The 12333-nt window shown below is 36.6% G+C and overlaps 1 protein-coding gene across 4 annotated transcripts in view; it reads right to left on the bottom strand.

Moving 5' to 3' along the window:
- Window positions 1-12333, bottom strand: part of WWP1 (WW domain containing E3 ubiquitin protein ligase 1) — a 59384-nt gene that overhangs the window by 3115 nt on the left and 43936 nt on the right. For all 4 annotated transcript variants that reach the window (XM_039571505.1, XM_039571494.1, XM_039571508.1 and 1 more), the window contains exons 14-23: window positions 12215-12287; window positions 12051-12122; window positions 10964-11052; window positions 8157-8316; window positions 5342-5475; window positions 5108-5248; window positions 4044-4164; window positions 2245-2349; window positions 641-737; window positions 262-334 (exon numbers count right to left, since the gene is read on the bottom strand). In XM_039571505.1, coding sequence (XP_039427439.1) covers window positions 262-334; window positions 641-737; window positions 2245-2349; window positions 4044-4164; window positions 5108-5248; window positions 5342-5475; window positions 8157-8316; window positions 10964-11052; window positions 12051-12122; window positions 12215-12287 — 1065 coding nt within the window. The remainder of the gene's footprint in view (window positions 1-261; window positions 335-640; window positions 738-2244; window positions 2350-4043; window positions 4165-5107; window positions 5249-5341; window positions 5476-8156; window positions 8317-10963; window positions 11053-12050; window positions 12123-12214; window positions 12288-12333) is intronic.

Raw genomic sequence — 12333 nt, 5'->3', positions numbered from 1 at the left:
AGGAAAACACCCCTGAGTTCTACACACGGATGTTCTCATACTTTTGATAGATCTGGCACTGACAAACTGTTCAGCACAGTAGCAAAATTTAAGAAGAGGGTAACTAGAAAAGTTTTCAGTACTGTCATAACAGGGCAATCAAACAAAGCTGAAGATGGAGATAGAGAATTGATTCAAATTAGATTTCATTTAATTTGGCTAATGCAAGCCTGGAAGAGATAAACCACTAAAAGTACAGAAAGTTTACATGTAACAACTCACCAAGTGTGACTTCTTGGTAACCAGGTTTCCTTGCCAACTTTTTCAATGCAGAATTTCTGAGGACCATTACTTCCTAGAAAAGAAGATTTTGAAAAGGGTAATCTGTTCCCTTTAAGTAGCATACATGATATATACGTCACATAAGACACAACTCAGACACAGCAGACAGAATTCATCAGTTATATGAACATGCTTCTCACAGAAACAAGCTAATTTCCAAATAGTTTATAAATGTATTCATGGGATTTATGATATCAAAAGCCCTTCTAGATACAAGGTGATGAACATGAATTTCCTCTTACCTGTACGCTTGCAGCACGGTTCATTTGCAAATGACACAGTGACAATATAAGAACTGTTTTGGTCACCTTTTACTTACCCATAAGTTCAGCAAATCCACCCAGAGGTAATCTGCAAGTGCCAGTGACAAACTGCAGAAGTCGCATGCGAACCTCGTTGTCTGTTTCTTTTACAAACTAGGCACAGAAATTCAAATTACTTAATAAAAAGTTTTAACACAGCTGGACAAAAACAAAAACCCCATGAGGTGGTTGGAAAAGTCTAATTCCATTTAAAAATACACCACCTTGGTACCAGCTTGCATTTCTTGACTTTAGCAAAATTGGGTGGAGGGAGAACAGTGATTTCAGATTATATGCACTGTCATCCATTACAGTGTGAAGGCACAGCAAATAAGAAGAATCCTTACTATTTTATTCTACACTAAAATATAAATCATGCCAATGCTTTTTATAAAGACTACTGCCATTGTTATTAAACACAGCACTAGTCTAGCCACAGACTCAGGGTATTTCAAGACTAAATATTCCTGGTATGTGGAAGTCTCAGTGAGAGAAAACCCATCCATAACAGCTGCATCACTTTGTCAGGAAATTCACTGGGAAAGGAAGAGGAAGAAAAGAGAGCAGAGATGGAGAACATCTCAGTAAGACAGGGGGCATTAATATACCTAGAATTTTGACTCAGAAAAACTTGCATATAAATCTTGATACTTAAACTTCTTTAGATTCTTTCAGTACCAAGCATCTTAAAAAGATATATCATCAGATCTTACAATATAAATAGGAAATAATTGATTTGCATCACTTTCCCAGAGAAACTTAGTCAAAAGCATCTCTAAAATGGTGATTTTTCGTAAGATAGGAAGACCCTAGGTCTGACTTCTCTTCAGGAAAATTCATAGAAGCTGTGAGCCTGAATAGTATTTGAGGATTTTTCCTTAGCCAACTTCATTAAAATGTGAGTGAAGATTATTCAGTGCTAGACCAGAGCAGTTAAAATGACAATAATCAAAAGTACTATGTGCCATTTTTAGATCACAGAATCATAGAATGGTTTGGGTTGAAAGGGACTTTAAAGATCATCTGGTTTCAGCCCTCTGCCATGGCAGGAATACTTTCCACTAGACCAGGTTGCTCGAGCTCCATGCAGCCTGGCCTGGAACACCTCCAGGGATGGGGCATCCACAACTTCTCTGGACAATCTGTTCCAGTGCTTCACCACCCTCACAGCAAACAGTGCCTCACACCCTCATCCTCTTTCTGAACCCATTTCTCCTTGTCCTGTCACTACATGCTCTTGTAAAACGTCCCTCTCTATCTTGTAGGCTCCCTTCAGGTACTGGAAATTGAAGATGTACAGGTGTACTACATACATAAACATTAAGAAGGCAAATGACTGCTCAGAATAAAAAAAAAAACCTCATTGAACAATCAGTAAGGACAATATACAGAAGAAAATATTCGTTAGCCAGCATCCAAATGTAATGTGTGTATCTATCTGCCATTTCTCACCCTAAAGTATGCTCCCTAAAGACCAGTAATCCTCCTTTCCTTCTCTGAAAAGAAAAAGGAAAGGAAGCTGTAAGAACCTTCATTTGGATGGCCCTCCACTCCACATGTCATTTGTGCTCCAGAACAAAACAAAACCTGAAGAAGTCAGAACTGTAACTGATTAACATACCTGCCAGAACCATATGATCTGCTTGCTATTCCTTGTGTAATGACGATAAACAGTGTTCCTCTGCCAGTCTGCTAAATCAACTTCTTGCATACCACAGAGCATAACCTAGAAAAGAAAACAATTTCTTCACATTAAACACATAAATTAAGAGTATTTTCTATTTTGTATGAGATATAGTAAAAAAAAATGGAAGTTTTTGCTCCAAAAAAAGGACTGGTAATTTCTTCATTTTACTACACAATTAGATTTTTCTTTTTCCAAAGTTTACAGAGCTACTCCAAAATTGTGTACGTATTTAAGTGGTCTGAAAGACTGAATACCAGAAACTTGGTATCCTCCAACTAATAGCTCAATAATAAAAGATACTACCTTTCCCATAAGAGAAATTTTTATATTAAAAAGGAGATTACCCTCTCCATTAAACTTTTGCCTCATATTCCAAAATGATAATGATTATATTGCTGCTGCTACTACTAATAAAAATAAAACATACTGCAAAGTGTAAGTCTGAGAAGTATTCATTACAAGAGGCAATGAAAGCCTAAAGTTCTAAAGGCAAAGCCTTCTACAAAACTGAAAACTGAATAAGATCGAGCAAAGCCTTTTCTTAGAAAAAACCCTCCCATTTTACTTAAGAAGGTTTCAGAAAGCTGCTCATATACAGGGAACCTTGGCAAGTCACACAGAAATAAATGAGCACAGCACTACAGAGCCTGTTGTCCCTACTCCAAGTCACAACCCCAAGATTGAACACAGGGCAGGCTGATTGTTAAGTAAACATGGAGCATGCAAGCAATCCCTGTTACCAGCCTTTGGGTTACATACTGAGGATCTGCAAAGTTCAATTTCAAACCTTGTTGGTTGCTCCAGCTTTCTGTCTTTAAATGTAAGAACCCTAGAACCTTAGACTGTCAATGTGATACCAAGCAATCGCTATACACTACACTCAACTTCTTTGTCATCTGTTACATGTCTACCCATCTACCAGAGAAGGAAAAGTCTGTGACTCAGAGATCCATAAGTGATCTGATACACTTTCACAGATAACTTTCAAAAAAACATTTTAATGCTGAACTGTGGGGTATGCCCAGCCTGGAGGGATTGCATAGCCTCCCAGCAAGATCCCCTTGGAAAAGGCGGCCTTTCTCAGTGAGGGTGAGAGAAAACAGAACCATGATCCTCTGGGAGACCCTATGTAGATCCTTTGTAACCCACTGGCTTTTACCCTCTCACACCCACCCTTGCATCCCTATAAGAACTACCCCTATTCCCCCTTAGAGATCAGAGAGCTCATCCCTGGCCTCCCCTTCGCGGGGAGCGGGTCAAATAAAGCTGCCCCATGCAGAACCGCCAAAGGAGCCTCTCGTCTCTCTCCTCCTGGTCCAGCCTGGGGTTTGCCTTGCAGGACAAGAGCTGAAGTCACTCTCACTGAAATCCCTAAAGAGCTGACAGCCTGCTGGGACAGGCACCCCTCTGCGGAGGCAGCCCGGTGGCTGAGGGATCCCTGCAGACCTCTGGGGGACTGTCCCTTGCAGGACGCTCTCTCTGGTCAGTCACGGCTTCCTGGATCTGAGCCACAGACCCCATCCCAGCCGCAATGCTGAACATCACAAAACGCTGATTCAAAATACTGATTCAATTTTATCATGATTTAATCCCACTGCTCCTAATAAATTCTCCATGTTCTAGAAGCTATCAAATGGAGGACGCACAGACGAGATTCAAGCTGACATATCCATTTAATCTCTCCATATGTATAATCCTTGCAAAAGGTAAAAATGTTGAATAGAAAACCTCACCTCCAGTTCCTTTTCATCAAAATAATGTAGCCATTGTAGAGGAACTACTTCATTAAAACCATCAAGAAAAGCTTTGGTTTGTTCTCTAACTCCCCGAGAAAATCGCCACTCTGCCATTAGCCTGGGGTAGAACAAAACCAAACGTGAATTAAACATCAATTGTGCATTCAACATGAAGAAGTTCAAACACATAGAATTGTGTGTGTGTTCCCATCAGGTAAGAATCCCTCAAGTTTTACTTCTTACACTGTTCAATTCTATTAACTATAAGGAACCTACTATACTCTATTATCCCAAATCTTCAAACTCAGGTAATAGTAAAGTAGCAAGATGTAACTTAGATTACCATTCCAGTTAAAAATAAATATTATTATTAACTTTAATTTATCTATATACTATAGAATATATATATACTATATATATATGTATCTATATACTATATTTCTCTCAGAAACTGAAGACCACTAATTTAAGTGGAAACTTTATTTGTAGCACTGGATATACACTGCATGACAGAAAAGGGTCTGTGTACATCTGCTTTTGAGATCACCAAATAGATCAGAAATAGAGGTTCAGAAAAAGAAGGGCAGTGATAAAATTAGGAAATAAGTAGAAAACAGCAGCAGAAAGAGTTTAAAAACAACAGTTGAAGTCACAGCATGTTACACAGCATTCTGAATTTCCGTTTCCACATTTAGAGCCAAGTTCTGAACAATTTTAGAATCTTCTGTTAAACAGATATCTTCTCTCTACCTGGATTTGTTACCTGAAGTTACTGAAAATAGGCTTGCTTATTTCAGTTTCACCTGTTCTCTCACTGTACATGTACAAGAGCACGACAGGTCATCTCCTCACATGGTCTCCTTCTGTACCAAGTGATTGTGTATCAAGATAGCAACATGTACCAAGATACCATTTCAGTAACAGCCACAAGAATTACATAGTATCATGGGAAGAAAAAAAAAAACAAAACAAAACCAAACCAACAAAAACCACTGTGCCAAAAAAGACTAGAGCAACAGGAGAAACATGGAACACTTTTTTCAGCATTTACACCTTCCTACCCAATATATTCTTCTTTGTTCTCCTCAGTTACCAAGATATTTGAACCTCCTGATTTCAGTTCATGTGAGGTTACTTTTCCTAAGAGCTCCATATCCACACAGAAGTACATTTCCAAGTTACACTCCTCAATGTTATTATCCCTGGATGGCAAGAAAAAAATATTGTAATGAATTCTATATAAACAAAAAATCCATAAAATATCAAAGACACACACAAAAAAATTAACTACAAACCTTATCCAAATTAGGGAATTGTAGAATTCAGTATCAATAGATTCTAAGTCCTTAATAGTAAGCTTTTTGCTCAGCATTCGTTTGTAGAAAGGCAGAGAAAAACCAGTGTCAATAAATTTCCCATGAAACAATGCCTGTTGAACAGAAAAATATGTTCAGTTTTTATTGAACTACTGACTTATTGAAGTGTTTCTGGACTCAAAGTCTTTTTTTTTTTCCTTTCTCCTTCAAATAATAAAAAGCACCCAATAGCAGTACCAGCTTTTTAAAACTGTATTTATAAAGAACAAAACATTAAATTAAATGGGAAGCAAAAAAAAAGACAAAACTTATCCAAGCATATGTTATTACGATTTAGAAATTCTTTGATTAAAAAAAAAAACTTCTCATAAAAGGACTTCATCCTTTCTTCACCTTCATTATGTGAATAGGCATAATTGTGTTATTTTATCCTACTTGATCATAATATTTGATCCTACTTGATCATAATATTTGATCCTACTTGAGTACTACTGCCATTTTTTACTACATACATACATCCAACAACATCATCCATTACAGAATGCTACTGCAGCTTGTAAGAAAGAGCTTTGGGAATCACATTTTTTTATAGGTGAGTAACAGAACTGAGGAATTGAGTTCTCCACGAAACTGAAAAAAAAAACCAAACCCAAAACATGGTCACACTTGTCTCACCATACTGATTTCTAGAATTAGAAACCTGCTTTCTAGTACTGAAGCATAGCATTACACACACACAGACACACACACACAGTGTTAACCTCTACACTGAGTCAGTGCATCTGAGAGCTCACAGAGCACAACCATAACCCTGAAACCCTTTTTTCCCCTCAGCTTTATCAAGTACACTTTCTTCACTAAAATAGCTCTTTAAAGAAATCATCCTAAACATAGGCCATGTGTGGCATTCATTGCTTCTCTTTCGTCACATCTGAAATTCTGTGAGCAGAACAGCCAATTAACAGCCCATTTCCTCTAGGCTCCATTTTTTTTCCCCACCTAATTTCCCCCTTTTAGGCTTAGCATGCATTTTCTTCTGCTTAAGGAGAGCCTAAAGAGGTTCTCTTAGAGGCCTTTATTTATTTGTTTGCTTATACATTTATTTACTTTTAAGCTAGTCTACTCTTCTCATGGGAAGGTGACCTGATAGAAATTCAATGTCAAGTGCAGCATTTGGGCATGTGATTTTCTGCTTTTGCAAGATTAAGTTCTTAAAATCACCTTATTTAATATGTATGGTAATCTTAGAGCAAAATATAAAAGCTGCCTCAGCCAACTTCATTTAACAGGTTTTTATTACGAAGTAAGATGCACATTCTTTATGTTTAATCCTGTTTCAGTTGAAAACATTTGTGGTTACTTCAGTACTTAAAACTAAAAAACCCACTACTATTTTAGAACTGTGAGAACAGTAACTGCAACTGCATTTCCCAGTTACATTATTACCTGAGCTATCTTAAGCCACTAGAGGATATCCCAGGAAGCACTGCAGAAAATACCATCCAGTATAAACCATGAATACACTCAAACCTTGCACATCAGGCACTGTTACACAGGTCTCTCTCGCCCCACTTGGAGAATTTAAAATAGAAACACATATATACTTCAGGAAATAAAAGTCTGTCTTTTAATTACATTAATTACTTTAATTAAGCTTTTTACTTTGATCTGTACTGTTATGAAATAGCTTTCCTAAAGTTAACATTTCTTACACACAAGATCAAAAAACACCAACTAAAAGAAACAATGGCTCTAGCACGTAACTGGCTTTATCATGCCTTCCTTCTAAGTGGCATTGTAACTTGCTGAGGACTCTAAAATAAAGAAAAAACTTGGCAGCCTACTGAAAGTGTTAACACAATGAGATAAATTTTCATGACAGCATAAAAACTGTGAATTCAGCCATAAAACACTTGAAATCAGAGATGTTATCATCATAACTGAATAATTTCTCAAGAAGAATCTATAAGAAAAGCAGAACTAAGAAACCACCCAAACCTAATTTATTTTAAGTCTGAAAGTATTTTTTCATTTATGTTACACTTGGCTTGTATTTATTCTAATTTCATACACAAAGCCTGAACAACATAAGGCAATAGTCGCTTCAATATGAACTCTTTTTGGTTTCACTGTTCACCATGTTCAGGGGTGTTGCTGAGGACTACCTGTAGACATGATGATTATGTGGAAAAATGACAGTATCACTACATGGAAGGAAAGAAATGTGACAGAACAGGAGTCACTACAGAAGACCAACTCAGCGATACCAGAAGAAATGATACAACATGCCTGATCAGCTTGTAGTTAAAGAGAAATCTGATGGCAGAGAATCAGCTCCCTGACAGCTTTTGGTCTCTGCAGTATCTGACTTTGGTATCCAAGCATGTACATTTAAATTAAGGCTCAGTGTACTCTGCAAAACATTCTAACTCATTTTTTCAAATACACTAAGGTATACCAAGTCCAACTGAGGAGCTGTTTTCACAAAATATGTCACATTTTTCAGAGCATCAGTATTCAGACACTCAATCAAACAGCAATTTGCATGAAGTACACACATCCAATTGATGAAAATAAAATATTATATCGAATGTCATATAAACTTTCATTACTCTCCCAGGAAACATGAGTGTGGAAGAGACTTAACTCTCAGGGAATTGGCTCAATAAACTTATATGCCTTAATCTTCCATTTCTATGAGATTAATATAACCTTTAATAACTGTACAAACAAATACTGTTCAGGAGTAAATGTATAGCTACAGCAAATATAAAACCTTAAAAATCTAACCTACCATGGCAATAAAGCGCCCAATGAAACAGAAATATGAAAGATGGTCAGGATTGATTGTTGATGCTGGATTTATCTGCAGGCAATAGTTGCTCTTGCCAGCATATTCAAATAGGCAGTACATAGGGTTCAGTACTTCATGGGAAAGCAAGAAAAACCATTCTCTAAGGAAAAAAAACATGTATACACATAAAAAAACATCAAATACAGATGTTTATCACCATTCCCCTTAGGTAACTAGCAAAATGGTCAAAATATATGCAAACTTTGAAAAATAATATAAACAGTGTTGTATTAGAATCACAGAATAATATATGGCATTATACACTTCTTAAATATAGAAAATTAATTATCAAACCAAATAATGTTAGAAAGTCATAGTTTCCAAAGTTTAGAAATTATAGTTAAGATTTTCACCTTGAATGCACCCTCACAGCACAGGTTTTAGCTGCCTCTCAGTAACAGTTTTTTTTTACGCAGTCCTTGCCTCAACTAGTACACAGCATTTACCCTCCTCATGCCTACTTTACTGTCTACAACTCACATCTTTACTCAAAAAAAATCACAGATTATTCCATGCTTATTATAAACAACTTAGATAAAACGAAACAAAGAAATTGAAACCTTAGCACACCTTATTTGCTTTTCCAGTCTGACAGAAAAACACACACTGAGTTACTGTAGTTTAACAAATTACCATGTATTGGTTAAGCCTACACGACGTGACAGTGTAAAAGTATCTTTTTGCTGAGGTTAAATGAATACATGTTTTTCACCACTTCAATTGTTTTCAACTCAAGTGATCTGAAATAATACCAGAATCTGGTATTTCAGTGTTCAGATAGGTGATTTTTATAATATTCATTGCTTTACAGTATTTGCAGAGACCTCAGAGCAGTCATACACACTCAGGAGCTCCTGTATCAGGCACTAAATGTTTGGTACTAAATAACCAGGCTTAGTGACATAAAAAAGCTAAAAGTCTGTCCCATAATAACTTCAGGGACTGAATTCCATTCTTACTGCCTTTCAGCTGTCACATTTAAGAGGCATCTTTTCTATCCCTCTGTATTTACTCAAGATCATGGAATAGAAATGAGGTTTGCTAGTATGTTTCTCCTACCAGTGCTGCAAAACTCAAGTCATGGATCATGATTCACAATGATACACTTCCAACCCAAAGGCCAAGTAGGAAGAGTAAACAGAGAAAGGCAGCCAGGATCCAATAACCCTAACAGAGTTCCACATATCTTCCAATAAGCACAAGAATGTTGTACAGCATTCTAGGCAAGTTTCATAGTGACACAATTACATTAACTACATAGAAGCATCAGATTTAATAGGCATTTAAATTAAAACAAAGTCAGATAACACGGGAGGAATTAACTAAATCAGTCATTAACAAGAAGTTGTGGGAGCAATGCATTTTTCACATCAGCAGCTAAAACTTGCCACAGGACATAATGTCAGATCGGTCCTGCTACATGCAAGGTAAAAATCTGAAGGGAACACTGAATTTAGTCTGCTGAGAGACAACTGATCTATATTTGTATTAATGCAGTATTTCATTAGTCAGTACATGAACATTTATTTAGTGTCACTTAATTCTCAGCTCAAGTTACAGTGAGATCCTGGCTGGTTCTCAGGGTCACATACAAAATCTTGGGCAAGACTTAAGTAACTATGAAACTATGAAATTACACTACTTATGTATTATTTATTTATTTATTTATTTATTCTACTACTTTCTATGATTAACACACTGCAGTTAAATTATTTTAATATCTTTTCTATGGAATACTCCCATTTCTATGGAAAAGGTTATGTGAACTGTCCTGGTTCCCATCTTACGCCTACAGCCCTCACAATAGGGACACCAAACAAACAAAATCCATGCAAAGCAAAAATTGAATTCCTCCCTGCAATCACTCCCCAAAAGCCTATGTGATACTGTAATCAGAAGCAAAACACCACATACCCAAAGAAGCTCAACCTTCAGAGGCAAGCTTCCTTACTTATAAATAGTACACATTTTCACTGAATTCCATTTTAACACAGGAAGTTACATAAAACCAGAACAGAACCAAAACAGAACATTTTTACATTAAAAAAAAACCCGAAACAAAACCAAAACAACATGACAAGAAAAATTCTATCACCTATAACCTCTTCCAGTTCCCTGGATCTACAGCAGTACTGAAATTTTTATCCTAGCAGTAACATTTCATTCAAGTAACAGGCAGCAGTAGTCAGTGGTTGTATTATCTGTGGTCAAGAAATGAAATTTTGTCTGTGTTTTTCTTGTTATCAGGTTTTTCCCCTCCGACTTCCAGTTCAGATTCTAGAAAAACTCATACTCCAGCTGTTTCACATTCCAGTGGAGCTGACATGATCTGTTTGCTGTTCCTTCATGCCTGCACTACTCTCCTTTGGTTTTTTTCCTTTCTGTTCTTATCAGCCCCAATCTGCTGTTTGCTTGCCATTTTTCCAAATAAGCAGAACACTTTATTTTCCCATAGTCCCCACTTCTAGGAAAACTGAGCTTTCTGATAGAAAGGTTCTGAAATAACTCAGTCTAGAGCAATTAATTTCATTCTAATTTAAACATCACTCTTTGTCAAAGAACTGAACAACTGAGACCATAGTTTTACCAAGGTGAAGTTACAACCTGTAAAAATAGCCAGTGCTGCCAGTTCCACCTCCTTAATACATTTAGGGGGACTAAGAAGGTACCTAGGGTCAGACTGCAAGAGAAATCAAGGCTAGAGTGCTATTAAAAAAATAAAAACTATTTAAGCAAATTTCTTTTACCTTGCCAAGCCACCATAATCCAATCCTTCTTCTCCTCTAAATATAACGTATAATCTTCTCCTCAAATCATAGGGTTTTAATGCCATAATCTGTTAAAAAAATAAATTAGTAAGTTATAAATTATGCATTGTCACTACATCACTCATTCAAATTTAATTTAATGCTGATACAGAAATGATATATATGTCAAATGTTGCACAAATTTGAAAAGCAAGTAGACCATCTCATGGAACATGCAATCAATGAACTACACACAAAAATACCAACTTGGATTTAAAATCCTTGAGCAGCAGACTGCTAGCAAGTGGAAGGAACACCTGGAAAGTATTGCTGTATGGGTACCCTGTTCTTACAGTCTTCCTAAGGCAGGCATTATTAATGGAAAACAGGCAAAAAGGCACTTCATCTGATATATATGATTTTTGGGTTTAGGGAAATCACTTAAAGAAATAATTTAATCCAGAATAAATTCAATATACTTTCATTTATAATATACTTTTTACTTATAGAGAATCCCTGCCAAGAGGTCTTGATGTGGTGACAGCAGCAAGAATTTTCATCATACACTGGCTGCAGATTCTAAGAGCTCAAGGACTGTAAGCTTCAATTACACAGATTTAATCTTTGAAGGATGAAGCAGGACGCCAGTTTTAACTGGAGAAAACAACATATTGTAATGTATCTAAGCACACACAGGAATCAGAAAAGCAAATCCAATGTGGCTGTTGCCACAGTAGGTTAAGCTATGGAACTCTACCACAGGAGGCTGTAGATGCAAAAAGTTCACCATAGGAACACAGACAAGCTCACAGAAGAGAAAAAATCCCTTGAGGATTATTAAAATACTCAGAAACTACTTGAAGCTCAAGAAGCATTTCAACTGTAAACAGCTGGAAAATGAAAGATCATATGATAAAAGTATTATATACAATACTTCTGTTCTTACAGTCCTCCCTAAGAAACCCCACTAGCTAATACCAGGGGAAGACTACTGTGCCTGAAGGACCCTTAGTCTGAACTGGCTTTGGCCATTTTTGTTCTTCTGCTTTGACTTCATAAACAAACACAATCATTTTTGCAGGCTTACTTGCTGGAAGGAATCCTCAAACAAAGTCTGTCTGGATACATTGATTTTCACATGACTTGGCAGTGCATTGGACTGTAATCATAAGGCAGTAACATTAAAAGGCAGCACATACATACGTAAAAACTCAAATCATTTCAATAAGTAAATGATTACTAAATCAGTACCTGACACAAGTAACGGAAATGAGCAAGTTTCCACCTAAAGCTACGCTCATAAGCAATCTGTGGCCCTTTATTTCTGTAAGGAAACATATTTGAGATACATTAAGCATGCAGACATCAAA

This window comes from Corvus cornix, chromosome 2 (genome assembly GCF_000738735.6).
Source record: "Corvus cornix cornix isolate S_Up_H32 chromosome 2, ASM73873v5, whole genome shotgun sequence".
Classification (NCBI taxonomy): Eukaryota; Metazoa; Chordata; class Aves; order Passeriformes; family Corvidae; genus Corvus; species Corvus cornix.
Note: the sequence above shows the minus strand (reverse complement) of the source record. Positions and strands in the feature narration are given on the sequence as shown.